We start from the raw sequence: 16986 nt of genomic DNA on the forward strand, positions 1-16986 counted from the left end.
CAGTTTCATCAAATTCATGGAGAACTTGCCCCAGGTGAGGAACCCTCTCCTCCCAGAGCTACAACTTGGTATCTCGAAATTATTTTCAATAAAAAAATTGGCATTATGAAAAAAAAAATCAAAGGACTACCCTAAGAATTTTTTATTATCTTTTATTCATAGGCTTTAATAATAACACCATTATTTGAGAAGAATGTTTTTATCATAAAGGAAATAGGAATGTTAAAATATTTTAATTCTAGCACCACTTCAATCTAAGACAAAAGTCCCTTGTAAACCATAGGATATTGCTCAATAGAGGTCAAGTATTTCATGAATGCATATGAGTGTCTGTTGCTTTTAAACCAAGACCTTATTTAGAGGATAGGATAAAAAATATTAATAAATAACTATTAAGACTTTCCCTTCCTCTATGCCTGCAAGGTTAAATTTTTTGCACTTAGAGCAGCTATTTGTTTCAGTCTTTTGTTTTTGGATAGGGATGGTGATAGAAAGAACTTGAGTGGGTTGGTCTACATATTTTGAATGCCCAACTGGTATTTGACACACAAGAAGACCAACCTTTATTTTGGTCACATTTATTTTTTAAAGTTAAAGAAAACAAGCCCTGGTTTGTTTATAAGAAAAAAGCAATCCTGCTTCATCGGAAGATCTGACACCTACTCAGGGCTGGTACAGAAGTTATGAAAGTTGCTTTATGTAAGCAAACGTTTCAGAGTTACTGAAGTAGGATACTCATACACATTCACAAAAGCACTGCATTAAAAAAAAAATAATGAGGCTGTTTTATAATCACTTGAACGATATCAGATGACCAGATAATGTAAAAAGTTATTCCTAAAAAACTTTTTTGTTTTTCCTAAAAATCTTCTCTATATAATCAGAGAATTGTGACAACTACTGTATGCAAAAGGAAAACTGTACTGTTTTTGCTTAATGCTTTCATTATCACAGTGATACAACACAAATGGTGGTACAATCCAATGACAATCTCATAATATACTAAGTTAATTAACATTTCACTCTTTGCTGCCTTGTATTCCCTGTATACTTAAAGGTATACTACAAAACTTATCTTCACCAGATAGTGTTATGAAATATAATAAATGTTTTAGGGAACAGTGACTACAACTAAAGGTGAAATAAGGTTTTCTAAATAATTGTTTTACTAGGTTGAACTGGTATAATTTCAAACATGTGACAAAGCATTAAACAAAAAAAGAGCTTCTGTGCATTTGGGAATTAGTGAAAACATCAGTATTGATCATACCAAGGTCAACTACTCAGACAAGTAAATGGTGTACTTACAAACAAAAATACTTTATAAAGACAGTCATTTATTTTAAAATTCTACCTTGTTAAAAATGAGTAAGTATGCTGGTAATCATCACACCAACAAATATTCTGTTAGTTTTAAAAGCTGAATTCAGTAACAAAAAATACGTAATTCATTTACCTATTAACATGAAGAAGAGAAGAATTAAAATAGATTAATCTTATTTTGATTAACTTATTTAGAAATCATTCAAGTCAAACATTTCCTTTTCTACAGATTTATATTTTTACCTTTTACAGAAATAGAGAACTTAAAGATAAAGTGATTCTGCAGTCTCCATAATATGTACAAAGATTTCTAATGCTTCCAATTACTTTTAAAAAACTTAAAATAATACCTAGTAGTCACTAAGATTTTAGTTCTGTTCCTTGAATTATATTCCGAATCTTCTCAGTATCATTTTGTACAATTTTGTTGGATGGATCAATCTTAAGTGCAGCTTCATAATCTTGTAGGCCTATATTCATATAACAGTGATGATCAATAAAATAAATACCTTATTAATACTTGTGTTATCTAGACAATATTTTTAAAGAAAATAACCGCTAAGAACATGGTTCAGGACAAGTAACTGGTTTAAAATCAGATTCCCATCTTCAGACACATGGTAGTATGTCTAAGAGATTGCACAAATTTTTCAGTGAGTTTGAGAATAACTATACTGATTTCATTCAGGAGTCAGTAAAACATATTTTAAACACAAGTACAAATAAGCTAACAGCTTAAACTCATTAAGATATGAACAAACTCAATAAAATTCACATATCAAAAGGATATTTTAATACCCCAATGAAAACATAAATGGTATATTTAGAAATTCTAGATTATAAAAAATAATTTTGTTAGACTCAATCCATACTTACATTTAATTCATACACTATAGTTTGTGATTTTTTCTGTAATTATCATACCTACAGAATTCATTTGAGGAAAACTTGTTAAAAAGGAAAGCACTGTAGACTGGTTGTTAAAGAATATATAACGGAATCTAAATCTTTGCTTAAAAACAAAGCAGTAGAACTATTTACAATAGCCAATATATGGAGGCAACCTAAGTGTCCATCAGTTGATGAATGGATAAAATGTAGTACATATACACAATGGAATATTATTCAGCCATAAAAAGAAAAGACATCCTGCCATCTGCAACAACATGGATGGAGCTAGAGGGTATTATGCGCAGTGAAATAAGCCAGGCAGAGAAAGATAAATACCAAAGGCTTTCACCTATCTGTGTAGTATAAAAACAATGCAAAACAGAAGAAACAAAGTAGCAGTAGACTCATAGACACGGAGAAGGGACTAGTGGTTATCAAAGAGGAGAGGCTGTGGGTGGGGGAAGGGGATTAAGGGGCACAATAATTTGCATTCCCAATATAGGCTGGTTATGGGGATGGTAGTACAGCATGGAGAACAGAGTTAATGATTCTGTAACATCTTACTATGTTGACGGACAGTCACCACCATTGGAAAGGGTGAGTACTTGATAATATGGGTAAATGTTGAACCACTGTATTGTGTATTTGAAACCAACATAAGATTGTATATCAATGATACTTTAATTTAAAAAAAATTTTTTAAGCAGTGGAAAGAACTTCTCTGAAAATAAGGAAACTTGAGTTCTAAGTGCTATCAATTTGCAATGCCACTTTAGGCAAATTAATTTCCTGAAGCTTTCATTTTCTCATCTTTAAAATGAAGGGTCCTCTTAGTTTAAAAAAATCTATAATGCTATTATTTCTAAAGAATGCTTTATAATGTTTTATTTCTATCTTGATTTTTATCCTCATGAAGTTGCAAAAGACACTAAAAAAAGGATGGGGTATATAAATCTAATTTGTACGATTTGGTTAGAAAAAGCTCCTAAAAACAGCAGAAACAAGTTTAAAAATGAAGTCAGAAATAATAAGACTTTATAGACTAGAACCCATTCCCTGATGAGGCACCATCAAGGAGTACAGAACTTGGCCCTGAATCCAAGGAAGCTGCACGGGCCTCTGGGTAGGGAAGTATGAGAAGAGGACCACTGAAGATACAACACCGACCACTACAAAATTTTGTCTTTTAGGCAATGTGAGTAAAATAGTCCCTAAATAAATTAAAAATGAAAAGCAATAAATTAAATAAATGCTATGGCTTCTGTACACATGGGGCTGAATTATAAATCTTACTACGGTCTCACAAATATAAGCAGTGATCATACATTGTGTTAAATCAGTTACTTCTGAGTTTGTGTATGTGTGCATATATCTGTGTGTATGGCCAAAGAAGCTCATTTTTAAATTTCCATTATATCTTAAGTGACTCATGTATATCCTCTATCACACATCTTTCCACAGAAAAATTATCTGATACTACAGAATTTTCTTAGATCTAAACTTGGCCACATTTTGTTTTAACTCCCTTCTACAATGATTTTTAAAATATTTCAAAATCATTTTTTATTTTGTCACATAAGCTACAAAGAATAAATTAAACGTTCAAAATATAAAACAATGGAGTCCTGCAAAGTCATGATCTTAAATAATCCCAGTGACATTTTTTCATTAAAACATTCCTATCAATTTCTTACCTTCTATATACAATTCTAGTTGGCAGAATGCTGTTCCACGTCGTACATGTGCCTTCACTCTTGCATTAGCATTTTCTGCAACAGGTGGTGTCAGCAATTCTAGTGCCTCACAAAATAAAACAAGGGAAAGACATAATTTTCTAATTTAAATTTGAGCAAGAACATGATAAAAAAAACCTTAACTTTAAAACAAGCCTCAAGCCCTCACCCATTTACATGTTTGGCTTAGCTGATATAGAAATTTATCAAACATATATATTTATGTTATACAATTTAAGGAATTGTTCAATTGTTCTTATACAAGACTCAGGACTCATGCCCTTTCCTCCAAAGTTATAATTTGGTTTATCTACAGCTTTCCCTTTATTAGCAGGAATGATTAAATGGATGTTATGATCTTTTATATTCAAAAAGGGTGGTTCCATTTATTCATCATTCAAAAAATATTTGTGTATGAAATTGTGCTAGTAAAAGGAAAACACGATGATAAAAAACATTCTCAGACTTTCAACAGCTTAGGGAAATCAGAGTATGAGGACTTGGTTATTTCCTCCATATCCTCAATCTCAAGGAGTCACATAAGAAAGAGATTTTGCATTTGATTTTCCCTTAAAACAGGTCACTTTGATAAGGATAAAAAGAAAAAAAAATAACTAGAAGTTTAAGATAATGACATGATATTTGTCATGGAAATTAAGATATACTAAATTACTCTGAAAATTGGAAAATGATTATGGAGGTACCTTGTACTATGCCAGTGGTAATGATAACAAGGGAATACCAGGTTTTCTTCCTTCTCCCTTGCATTAAGTTGGCAAAACTTTAATAAGAAAAAGGGTGGGCACAAATTGGCAACCATTTACTAATTTCCTTGTGAACTTCAACTGCTAGATCAAGGCCATATAGTAGCAATTGATAGAGGATTTCTAACTTGAAATCTCAAAAACTACCACTTCCTTGTCTATTCAAAAAAATCTGTTTTCAGTAAAAAAGTATAATAAGCAAGGTGATTCTTAAAATCTTCTCATCTTAATTATTTAAATTTAACAGAAAAAAGATAAGGACATTATTTAAACCAATAAATAGGAGGATAACAATTTTAAAGCACTATATATAAATATATATATACCTTAGAAGAATCTTCGATGGCCTTGTGTAAGTTTTTTAGTTTTAGGTGGCAAGCAGCCCGATTCAAATACAATAGTGGAATCTTATTATTTAGCCTTATGGCTAAGTTGTATGCATTAAGAGCTGCCAGATAGTTCTCTGTTGCAAACAATTTGCTAATGAGACAAAAATAGAAAAGAAAAACAATGTAACAGTGAAATCAAAACACAGAAATAATATCTAATGATATTTGGCAGAGGGGATAGTTAACCTCCTTTTCTCCTGCCTGTACAATGGGCATTGTAGGCTGCGCTGACTCTTCTTCTTCACATATATCAATATTTAATCCGAATAGGACTGGCAGCACTCCCACCTCCAAGGGTAGCAATCAGCAGTTTAAGCCAATAAGCATTTTTCCATTTCCGGCTACAATAATTGACTCGAAGATGGGCCTGTGACCCAAAATGGTCTATTTAGAATGAAATCTGTGACTTTGTTTCCAAAGATGGACAATGAAAAATTGGGAGAAAACCCCTTGCTGGGTATGAATGAAGAAAGCTCTCAGTCCAAACTGTTGCTGACCATTTTTTACACCATAGAAATAACTAGCACTAGAATAAAGCTAATATTATGGAATTATGAAAAGAATAAAAGGCATAAGGAAATGGAGTCTTTGGTAATACAGATAAGCTGCTGGATCAAGCTTTTCCTGAAATCCAGCACACCATTAGTTTTTTAGCTATGTAAGTCAGTAAATTCCTTTTAACATAAAGCCATTTTAAAATGGTTTTTCCAGTTACTTTCAAAGAAAAGCATCCTAGTAGATACACTCTTTCAGTTCAAATATTCCAAAATTCTTTTCAAATAAAGAGATGTACATAATTAAAGGATTTATTTAAAATGTAAAGGTTTTTTTTCATGTACAATGCTCTTAATTTTGAAATATGCATAAAGGAAAACAGAAAATAGTTTGCCAAATATCAAATGCCATAAAAATAACCTTAAAATTCATTTTCAGTTGCTTGTACTGCATACTTCACAGTTCTAGGATATTGAACTTGATGACATTGAAAGTAGACCCATAAAGGCACCCAATGAATCATGTATAAAAGGTAAGATAACAACACAGGTTGATATATAATCTAAGCCTGACTCAAGTTTAAAATAACTTGCACAAATTAGAAAATCCAATTCTGTGGTAAGAATTTACATTTCTGAAATGCCTCCTATCAACTAGGATGTTTCTGACCACAAGGAACAGAACTCCAACTCAAACTGGCTTATATAAGTAAGGAAATAAATTATTTCACATTAAAAAAGTCCAGAGAGAAAGACTCCATGCCCAGCCCAATCAGCAGCTTGAGGATGTTATCAAAGCCTTGGATTCCTTACATTCTCCATTTTATAGTACTCAGCAGCTACCTCACACTAGGGCTGGTTTACCTCATGGTGTTAAGATGGCTGCATAGGTCAAGGTACCACATTCGAGGACAAAATTCATTAGAAGAAAAGGCAACAATATCTTGTATATGTTCTTTAAGAGCAAGAAAAACTTCTCCCAGAAATCTCCCAATTTACTTCCTTTCCCACCTCATTACTAAATGTACCTACCCTTAAAAAAAAAATTTTGCCTACAAAACCCGCCAGTCTCTCCCTCTCTTCCTCAATATCTCTCTCCCCACTTTTATTCCTCAGTACCATATATTGCTGTTTTGGAACATTTTTAAAAATTCAACAATATGACCATTTTTTCATGTTAAGAAATAGAGATATACTATTTTTACAGAGATTCTCTCATTTGTGCCAGGATTTCTGAAATCAGTCTCCTTTTACTGATGGACATTTAGGGTTTTTGTTACCTGATACTGTACTTTGCTTTTATAAACAATATTATAATAAACATTTATATATATATATATATCTTTAAAAAAAAACAAAAAACTATGAGCAGCACAATGAAAACAATTCTGGTGTATTGAAGTTAATCAGAATTCATCCCTGGACTTAGGAGAGGGCTCCCACCCTAAGTCATATGGGCAAGGTCTACACACCTACACAAAATAGGGACTCAGCCATGAAGGATAAAGCGACACAATAAATGTTGACTAGATAATCTATCATGTCCACTACAAACATTTTTTTTAACTGTACAATATATGTAACATAAAATCTACCATTTTAATCATTTTTAAGTGTACAGCTTAGTGGCATTAAGTACATTTACACTGTGGTACAACCATCACCACCATCCAACTCCAAAACAATTTCATTTTCCCCAACTAAAACTCCGTAACAACTCCCGACTCCCTCCTACTTTGACAACCACCATTCTATTTTCTTTCTCTGTGAATTTGACTACTCTAGGTACCTCACGTAAGTGGACTCACCCATTATTTGTCCTTTTGTAATTGGCTAATTTCACTTAGCATAACATCTTCACGGTTCATCCACAGTGTAGCATGTGTCAGAATTTCCTCCCTTTTTATGGCTAAATAACAATAGTCTATTATATGAATATACCACATTTCATTTAACAATTTACCCATCAATGGACACCTGAGGTTTCCTTTTGGCTGTTGTCAATAATGCTGCTATAAACATGGGTGTACAAATATGTTTGTGTCCCTGCTTTCGATTCTTTTGTGTACATACCCAGAAGTGGAATTGCTGTATCACATGGTAATTCTATTTTTAGTTACATTCACACCAACAGTGTTCAAGGGTTCCAATTTCTCCACATCCTCACCAACACTTAACATTTTCTGTTTGCTTTTTTTAATATAATAAATATAATAGCCATCCTAATGTGTGTGAAGGGGTATCTTGTTGTGGTTTTAATTTGCATTTCTGAATTATTAGTGATGTTCAGTATCTTTTCATGTGCTTATTGACTAATTCTTTATATTATTTGGAGAAATGTCTTTTAAGCCATTTGCCCGTTTTTTAAATCAGATTCTTTTTTTTTTTTTGCTGTTGAATTGTAGAAGTTCTTTACATGTATGTTCTGGATATTAACCCTTTTTTGGATATGTAATTTACAAATATTTTCTCCACTCCATGAGTTGTCTTTTCACTTTGTTGACAGCATCCTTGATGCACAAAAGTTCTTAATTTTGATTCACCCCAACTTAACTATGTTTTCTTTTGTTGCCTGTGCTTTTGATGTTATATCCAAGCAATAGTGCCAAATCCAATGTCAAGAAGCACCGTGTATTTTCTTCTAAGAATTTCATAGTTTTAGTTATGTTTAGGTCTTTGATCCATTTTAAGTTAATTTTTGTATACAGTGTTAGGTAACGTCCGACTTCATTCTTTTGCTTATGGATATCCAGTTTTCCCAAGACCATTTACTGAAAAGATCATCCTTTTCTCCACTAAGCAGTTTAAGCACCCTCATTGAAAATTACTGACCATATACATCAGGGTTATTTCTGGGTTACCTATTTCATTGGTCTGTATATCTGTACAAACATTTGAAGAACAGTTCCATTTTTCTTCTTTAATAGAAGTTTACAGTTTTTATAAACACCAGTTTTATCAGACAAATTCTCCCAGGTTCAAAGCGAAGAAGAGCTTACAATGAAGAGAATTTTAAAAACCATTGTTGGAGCATAATAGTAAGAAATATGAAGTATTAAACTTTTTTAAAGTTTATTAAAGTATAAATCAAAATGGACATTACATTCTTTAAAGTTCAATACCACTCCAACCATCCAAAATTTGCTTTGACAGCTTTCAGAATAGCTCTGAACTCAGAAAAAGCTACATTTCAAAAGGAGAGGGAAAAAAATTAAACTTCTATCTAAAGGGCAGTGGTCTTTGAATACCAAGTTTAAACAGAAAAGTTAATAAGTATTACATTTCCATTTCCCCTGATGCTCCAAATAAGACATTGTCAGTGAAAAGAATTATGTATTCATTCAATACATATTGAGTGCTTATTGTACTGACTGTACAGCAAGAACAAAAGAGACATAGACAATTACAAGCAATTCTGTCATTTTTATGATGACTGATGGTGTGCCTTTGTAAAGAAAGAAATGTTCTGATTGGCAATGGCCAAAGGACCACAGATTTTGTACAAGAGTTGAGCGTGGGAGAAGCAACAAGAGGCAGGAATGATAAGAAAGAAGTACTATATAAAGAAGGAAAGAAAGGGGCAGGTAAGAGAAAAAATCATAAGTAGTGTGGTTTAGAAGCAGCAACAGGGGCAGGGAATAATACACAATCCAACAGAAGACAGAACAGCTCTGCGTTTGTGGGCAACAGGAACCGTAACAGCCAACCTGGCCCTCAAAGGACTTTGAAAGACCTTGTCTCTTTCAGCAACTGTGTGAGTAGAAAACATTCTTGGGTATCTCAAGAGCTTCTAAAGCTGAGCATCAGTGTGCCCTAGTGAAGGCACATCAGCCAGTTTAGCACTCAGAATGGAGGAAGGAAAAGGATGGTGCATACCAAACAAAATGACAATTTCCGCCATAATAAGTACTATATTGCAACAGAATATTATGGGCTGTAAGATGCATTCAAACAATCAACTGAACAAATTATAATTACATCACAGGAGGCATCTTAGAATATGGCTTCTAAACTTCTTTAAGTCAGGCAAAATGTAGCAATGTAAAAAAACTCTTATTTCTATTAACAGAATTTTTTAAAATGCAACAGAGCAAGGCAGATTTCATAGATCTGTCTTGAAAATAGGCAGGTGCAAGGGCCTCTTAGGAGATGATTCTCCATGGGTTTCTTATGTTCTTGCATGTCTTATGTCAGATACACTGAGAGCTTTTATTTGGAGCTATCTTTCCAAAGATAAATGTATAGCACACAGCCTTGGAAGACAGAGATAGTGTTTCCCTCATAGGCAAAGAGCAGATTTGTTTGCTGCTCAGTATAAAAAAGATGGTTACTCCTTTTGCAGCAAAGCTTGGACAGGTTTGCTTGATTCTTGTGAAAAATTGTGTTCCTTAAGCTTGGTGTTCTCAGATGTCGTATAAACCTGGGCCTGCTTCTGCATTGGCCCTGGGGGACTCAAGGGGCAAAGGGACACAACACGAAGCTCACTCTGCTTGCTGTGCCTTGAATAATACTCTTTTGTCTCTGACCGATGAGTCTCCTGTCCTCTGCCAGTATCCATGAAACTGTGGTAGGCTAACCCTTCACAGTTCTTGCCAGGGTGTGGACCCAAACCTAAGTATTAGAAAGACATTCAGTTTGGCAATTAGTACTATAAATTGTGTTGGGAGAAGAGGGTAACAGGTGGTCATCACAATCATCAACCAAGAATTAAAAAGGTCAACAATCAATTAAGTACAATATGAAGTAAAAGGACACACAGACAGGCAGAGAGAGTCCAGCTACCAAAAATTCAGAAATAGCAAGCATATGGAAATCCCAACAGGCACATGCTGGTACTAGGCTAGTCTGTCAGCAGATAGTAGGCTCCTGCATACGAAGCTGAGGTCGAGAAGCAGACTTAGCCTGGGCAGCAAGAGGAAATGCAAAAGCAAAGCAGATCCCCAATCTTAAAAGGACTGGGGTATTAGGCAGCCTACAAAATCTGGCACTTAGGCCAAGAAAATATAAAGAAAATTTAAACACTGCAAGTAGGGTAGATGATGATTTTATGTAAGAATAGTAATACCACGCTGGATAGGAGACTGCAGAATGTAATATCCTTAATTCCCTCCTAAGATTAGAATGTGCTGTAGGGAGTGAGGTATGCAGCTGGGATTCCAGTGGTCCTACTGAGGAGGAAGAAGAGATTTTAAGTTTGGGCTTAGGAAAGATTATTGAAAAAAGTAATGCTAAAAATCAAGTACAGAGTAATGTCAGAGGGACAGAACAGTGGTCCATCAACCTTACACGATTACAAGTGTCTAGAAGGGAAACTTAAAGTTATTTACAGATTCTGAGTCATTTAATGCTGTTAAGTAATATCACCCCATGCACATATCTAAATCAGGCACCTAGACTCTGTTTTATATGAGATGTTCTCAGCAATAGCCTATCTGATCCATAATGTTAGTTAGAAAAGGTAAGATGCTTTCAGCTGCAAATAAAATTACCCAAGTTTGTGTATTTTCCTGCAAGGTATACTTGGCATTTAAAAGTAAGACACAGCAGTAAAAGGCTAGGTACTGTGGTTTTTTCTAAGAACTTCTTTTTGAGTAAATACAATCACCTAAACAGTTTTCTCAAGCTATTGCTCTTTTGAAAGGCTTGCCCACCTCTACTCTTCTGTGAAACAAACGTCCTATTGGTTCAAGCACAGTGAAAACAGTTGGATTGGTTTTGCCTGTGTAAATAAAGAAAGCTTACATGAAGCAAAGCCTCTGGAGATGAAAGTATTCCATCCTTTGGCTTACATTTAACATACTGCTTCAGAATGCGTCCTACTGTGTCTGTTTCTATCTTTTGTACTGCATTACACGCTGCTAGAGAGGATACATTTCTAACAATTTTTATCTTTCCTTTCATCTGTTTGTACTTACCACTGTGATAAACTATTCTGCTCTGTTTCTCTGGGTGTCATTAGTTACTATATTTTCTCCTATCTCTTCTCATTTTCAGCTCCTCCTCCTCTTAACTCTCCTTCTCTTTCTTTTTCTGCCTAATTGAAGGTAGTAAGGCAAAATGGTACAAAACATCAAAGTCTAAAGTAATTACAATCTACCACTCATGCTTGACAGTGGGAAAGTAAACTTTTGCACTAGGTTGCTGCCAATTAATTGCTTTTGCCAGCAGTCAATTATACATGTGTGTACACACACACTGTTCTTTGCTGTACCTGTCAGTCAAAATTCTAATTCTGGCTCAATGACCTTATCTTACCTTTCTACTCATTTTTTTATTAAGTTATCATTGATATACAGTCTTATGAAGGTTTCACAAGAAAAACAAAGTGTTTACTACATTCACCCTTATTATTGAGTCCCCCCTTACACCCCATTGCAGTCGCTGTCCATCAGTGTGGTAAGATGCCAGATCCCCCACTTGTCTTCTCTGTGCTACACAGTCTTCCCTGTGACCCCACACACAAAATATGCACTAATCATGATACCCCACAATCCCCTTCTCCCTCCCTCCCACCTGCCCTCCCACACCCCTCCCCTTTGTTAACTGCTAGTCCCTTGTTGGAGTCTATGAGTCAGTTGCTATTTTGTTCCTTCAGTTTGGCTTCCTTGTTATACTCCAGAAATGAGGGAAATAATTTGTTCTTCTTTTTCAAGTTTCAATAATTGTGAATTTAGACTATTCATTTGGGATTGTTCTTCCTTCTTTAAATAGGCCTGGATTGCTATATACTTTCCTCTTAGAACTGCCTTCGCTGTGTCTCACAGAAGATGGTGTGTTGTGCTGTTGTTTTCATTTGTTTCCACATATTGCTTGATCTCTGTTTTAATTTGGTCACTGATCCATTGATTATTTAGGAGCATGTTGTTAAGCCTCCATGTGTTTGTGAGCCTTTTTGTTTTCTTTCTACAGTTTATTCCTAGTTTTATACCTTTGTAATCTGAGAAGTTGGTTGGTAGAATTTCAATCTTTTTGCATTTACTGAGGTTCTTTTTGTGGCCTAGTATGTGGTCTATTATGGAAAATGTTCCATGTGTACTTGAGAAGAATGTGTATCCTGTTGCTTTTGGGTGCAGAGTTCTGTAGATGTCTGTTAGGTCCATCCTTTCTAGTGTTTTGATCAGTGCCTCTGTGTCCTTACTTATTTTCTGTCTGGTAGATCTGTCCTTTGGAGTGAGTGGTGTGTTGAAGTCTCTAAAATGAATGCACTGCATTCTATTTCCTCCTCTAATTCTGTTAGTATTTGTTTCACATATGTAGGTGCTCCTGTGTTGGGCGATAGATATTTATAATGGTTATATCCTCTTGTTGGACTGAGGACATTATGTAATATCCTTCTTTGTCTCTTGTTTCTTTGTTTTGAACTCTATTCTCTCTGATACAAGTACTGCAACACCTGCTTTTTTCTCCCTCCTGTATCTTTTTCCAACCCTTCACTTTTAGTGTGTGTATGTCTTTGGGTTTGAAGTGAGTTTTTTGTAGACAGCATATAGATGAGTCTTGCTTTTTTATCCATTCTATTACTCTGTGTCTTTTGATTTGTGCATTCAGTCCATTTACATTTAGGGTGATTATCGATAGATATGTACTTATTGTCATTGCAGGCTTTGGATTTGTAGTTACCAAAGGTTCAAGGGTAGCTTCTTTACTATCTAACCGTCTTAACTTAACTCACTTATCACACTACTATAAACACAGTCTGATGATTCTTTATTTCTCTCTCTTCTTTTTCTTCCTACTCTACTCTTTATATGTTAGGTGTTTTATTCTGTGCTCTTTGTGTTTCCTTGACTGATTTTGTGGATAGTTGATTTTATTTTGCATTTAGTTAGTATTTGGTCGGTCTACTTTCTTTGCTGTGGTTTTACTTTCTCTAGTGACATCTACTTAGCCTAAGGAACACTTCCACCTGGAGCAGTCCCTTTAAAATACACTGTAGAGATGGTTTGTGGGAGGTAAGTTTCCTCAGTTTTTGCTTATCTGGGAATTGTTTAATCCCTCCTTCAAATTTAAATGATAATCTTGCTGGACACAGTATTCTTGGTTCAAGGCCCTTCTGTTTCATTGCATTAAATATATCATGCCACTCCCTTCTGGCCTGTAAGGTTTCTGTTGAGAAGTCTGATGATAGCCTGATGGGTTTTCCTTTTTAGGTAATCTTTTTTCTCTCTCTGGCTGCTTTTAATACTCTGTCCTTGTCTTTGATCTTTGCCATTTTAATTATTATATGTCTTGGTGTTGTCCTCCTTGGGTACCTTGTATTGGGAGATCTGTGGACTTCCATGGTCTGAGAGACTATTTCCTTCCCCAGACTGGGGAAGTTTTCAGCAATTATTTCTTCAAAGACACTTTCTATCCCTTTCTTTCTCTCTCCTTCTTCTTGGACTCCTATAATACGAATATTGTTCTGTTTGGATTGGTCACATGGTTCTCTTAATATTCTTTCATTCCTAGAGACCCTTTTATCTCTCTCTGCCTCAGCTACTCTGTATTCCTGTTCTCTGATTTCTATTCCATTAACAGTCTCTTCCACCTCACCAGGTCTGCTCTTAAATCCTTCCATTGTTTGTTTCATTTTTGTTTTCTCCCTCTGAAATTCATCCCTTAGCTCTTGCATATTTCTCTGTAGCTCCATCAGCATGCTTATAACTTTTATTTTGAATTCTTTTTCAGGAAGATTGGTGATTTCAGTCTCACCATGCCCTCTCTCTGGTGTTTGAGGGATTTTGGACTGAACAAGGTTCTTCTGCCTTTTCATGGCGATTGGAGTGGTCGCTGGCAAGTGGCACTTGTGTCAGCTGGGAGAAAAAGTCCCTTCCTGCTTGCTGGTCACCTTGCCCATCTCTGCTGCCTGTGCCAGTCAACCGCAAACAGGGAGCAGCCTCTGGTTTAATCCCCTGAGCTTCCATGGGCGGGGCAGCCCTTAGGATGGCTTAGGACACTGGCAGGGTTTGCAGGTGAGCAGTGCATGTTCGCCACAAGAACAGAGCCCCTTCGTGCTTCCCAGCCTCTGCACTGTTCTCCTCTTTCTGTGCTGGTCAACTGCACACAGGGGACAGCTTCTAGGTTAATCCCCTGAGCCACCATTGGGGGGGCAGCCCTCAGGATGGCCTAGGGCACTGGCAGGAGTTGAATGCAAGCAGTGTGTGCTTGCTGAGAGAGCAGAGCCCCTTTGTGTCTTCTGGACTCTGTGCCAGTCTCCGCTGTCTGTGTCAGTTCTCCGCACACAAGGGGCAGCCTCTGGGTCTGGGCTGGTTATTGGCGCACAGGGAGAAGCCTCTGTGTGGTTGCCGTGGGTGGGGCTGCTCCCCAGCTGTTCTGCAGCAATGGTGGGTCAGCAAGTTTGCTTGCACTGCCGGTAGTGGGGAATGAATGGCAGGCTGCTTATCACCGTGAGGGGCTTCAGAGCTGCATTGCCACCCAGGAGGTTAGGGCACCCGAAGTTCCTTAAAGTTCCCAGCCTGCTGGGCTGAGCATGTCAAGATGATTTTGTCCACTTGTTAAACCCTTTTCCCTTTAAGACTTTTAAAGTGCCTACTTTACTTTTGTCCCAGGGCAGCCAGCTCTGGGGACCTGTTCGCAGTCTTTGTCTCAGATTTTGCTTTTCCATACCTCTAATATCCAGTACACCATGCAACGTGTGTCTGTCCTCCCCATGCAGATTACTAGGGCTAGTTATTTAGCAGTCCTGTGCTTACACTCCCTCCCCACTCTGATTCTTTTCCTCCCACCGGTGAGCTGGGGTGTGGGGAGTGCTCAGGTCCCGCCGGGTCATGGCTTTGTAGCTTGCTCTTTTCCATGAAATGTTGAATTTTCACAGATGTAGATGTAGCCTGGCTGGTATACTGTATCTTCTGGTTATTTTTTTAGAAATAGTTGTATTTGCTGTCTTTTCAAAATACATATGGTTTTGGGAGGAGATTTCCACCACCCTATTCACACTGCCATCTTGAGAATCTCCTTGAGGCTCTTCTTGTGGCCTAATATGTGATCTATTCTGGAAAATGTTCCATGTACACTTGAGAAAAATGTGTATTTTGCTGCTTTTGGATGAAGTTTTCTGTAGATTATCTGTTGGGTCCATTTGATCTATTATATTGATCAATGCCTCTCTTTCCTTATTTATTTTCTGTCTGGTTGATCTATTGGTGTGAGTGGTGTGTTAAAGTCTCCTGAAATGAATGTGTTGCAATCCATTTCCTCCTTTAATTCTGTTAGTATTAGTTTCACATACTTTGGCACTCCTATGTTGGGTGCATAGATATTTATAATGGTTATATCTTCTTTCTGGAGTAACCCCTTTATCATTATGGTCTGTCCTTTGCCTCTTGTTACTTTCTTTGTTTTGAAAGATATTTTGTCTAAGTACTGCTTCTCCTGCTTTTTTCTCCCAGTATTTGCATGTAATATCTTTTCCATCCCTTCACTTTTAGTCTATGTCTTTGGGTCTGAAATGAGTCTCTTGTAGGCAGCATATGGATAGTTCTTATTTCCTCATCCTTTCTGCTACTCTATTTCTTTTGATTGGCACATTCAGTCCATTTACATTTATGGTGATTATTGACAGATATGTACTTATTGTCATTTTATTGTTTTCTGCTGTCTTTTATATCTCCTTTCTGTTCCTTTCTTCTAGTCTTATATTATTTTATTGTTATTGATGGTTTTCTTTACTGTGGCAATTGGATTTCTCTCTTTTTAAAATTTATTTTTTTTGTGTGTATATTTATTTCAGGCTTTAGTTTTGTGGTTAGCAAAGGGTCAAGGATAGCTTTACTATTTAACAGTCTACCTGAAATTGCTGATTACTCTATTTCAAACACAATCTAACTTTTTTTCCTCCTCTACATTTTTCATATTAGATGTCATAATCTGTACTTTTTGTGTATCCCTTGACTCATTTTGTGTATACTTGATTTTGCTTCTTTTAATTTTGTACTTGCTTGGTAATTAGTTGGTCTACTACCTTTACTGTGGGTTTACTTTCACTGGTGAAAGCTATTTAGCCTTAGGGTCATTTCCATCTACAGCAATCCCTTTAACATATCATGTAAGACTGACTTAGTGGTGGCAAATTCCTTCAACTCTTGTTTATCTTTAAATTAATCTGTACTTCAAATTTAAATGATAATCTCACTGGGTAGAGGATTCTTGGTTGGAGGTCCTTCTGTTTCAGTACATTAAATATATCAAGCCACCTCCTTCTGGCCTGAAGAGTTGGGATTTCTTTTATAACTAATATTTTTCCTCTCTCTGGCTGTTTTCAACACTTTCTCCTTATCCTTGATCTTTGCCATTTTAATTATTATATGTCTTGGTGTTGTCTTGATGGGGTTCCTTTTGTTAGGGGATCTCTGTGCTTCCATGACCTGAGTGTCTATATCCTTCCCCAGAT

General features: G+C 36.0%; 1 protein-coding gene across 10 annotated transcripts in view; it reads right to left on the bottom strand.

Moving 5' to 3' along the window:
- Positions 1-16986, bottom strand: part of DNAAF4 (dynein axonemal assembly factor 4) — a 67964-nt gene that overhangs the window by 17816 nt on the left and 33162 nt on the right. For 5 of the 10 annotated variants that reach the window (XM_073211885.1, XM_037020985.2, XM_037020986.2 and 2 more), the window contains 3 exons: positions 5038-5191; positions 3909-4014; positions 137-1793 (listed from right to left, as the gene is read on the bottom strand). In XM_073211885.1, coding sequence (XP_073067986.1) covers positions 1684-1793; positions 3909-4014; positions 5038-5191 — 370 coding nt within the window. In that variant the 3' untranslated portion in view covers positions 137-1683. Of the gene's footprint in view, positions 1-136; positions 1794-3908; positions 4015-5037; positions 5192-16986 lie in introns of those variants that run through there. The other 5 variants (XM_037020984.2, XM_073211884.1, XR_012120699.1 and 2 more) reach the window with 4 other exon arrangements.

The sequence above is a fragment of the Manis javanica genome, chromosome 8, assembly GCF_040802235.1.
Source record: "Manis javanica isolate MJ-LG chromosome 8, MJ_LKY, whole genome shotgun sequence".
NCBI classification, from domain to species: Eukaryota; Metazoa; Chordata; class Mammalia; order Pholidota; family Manidae; genus Manis; species Manis javanica.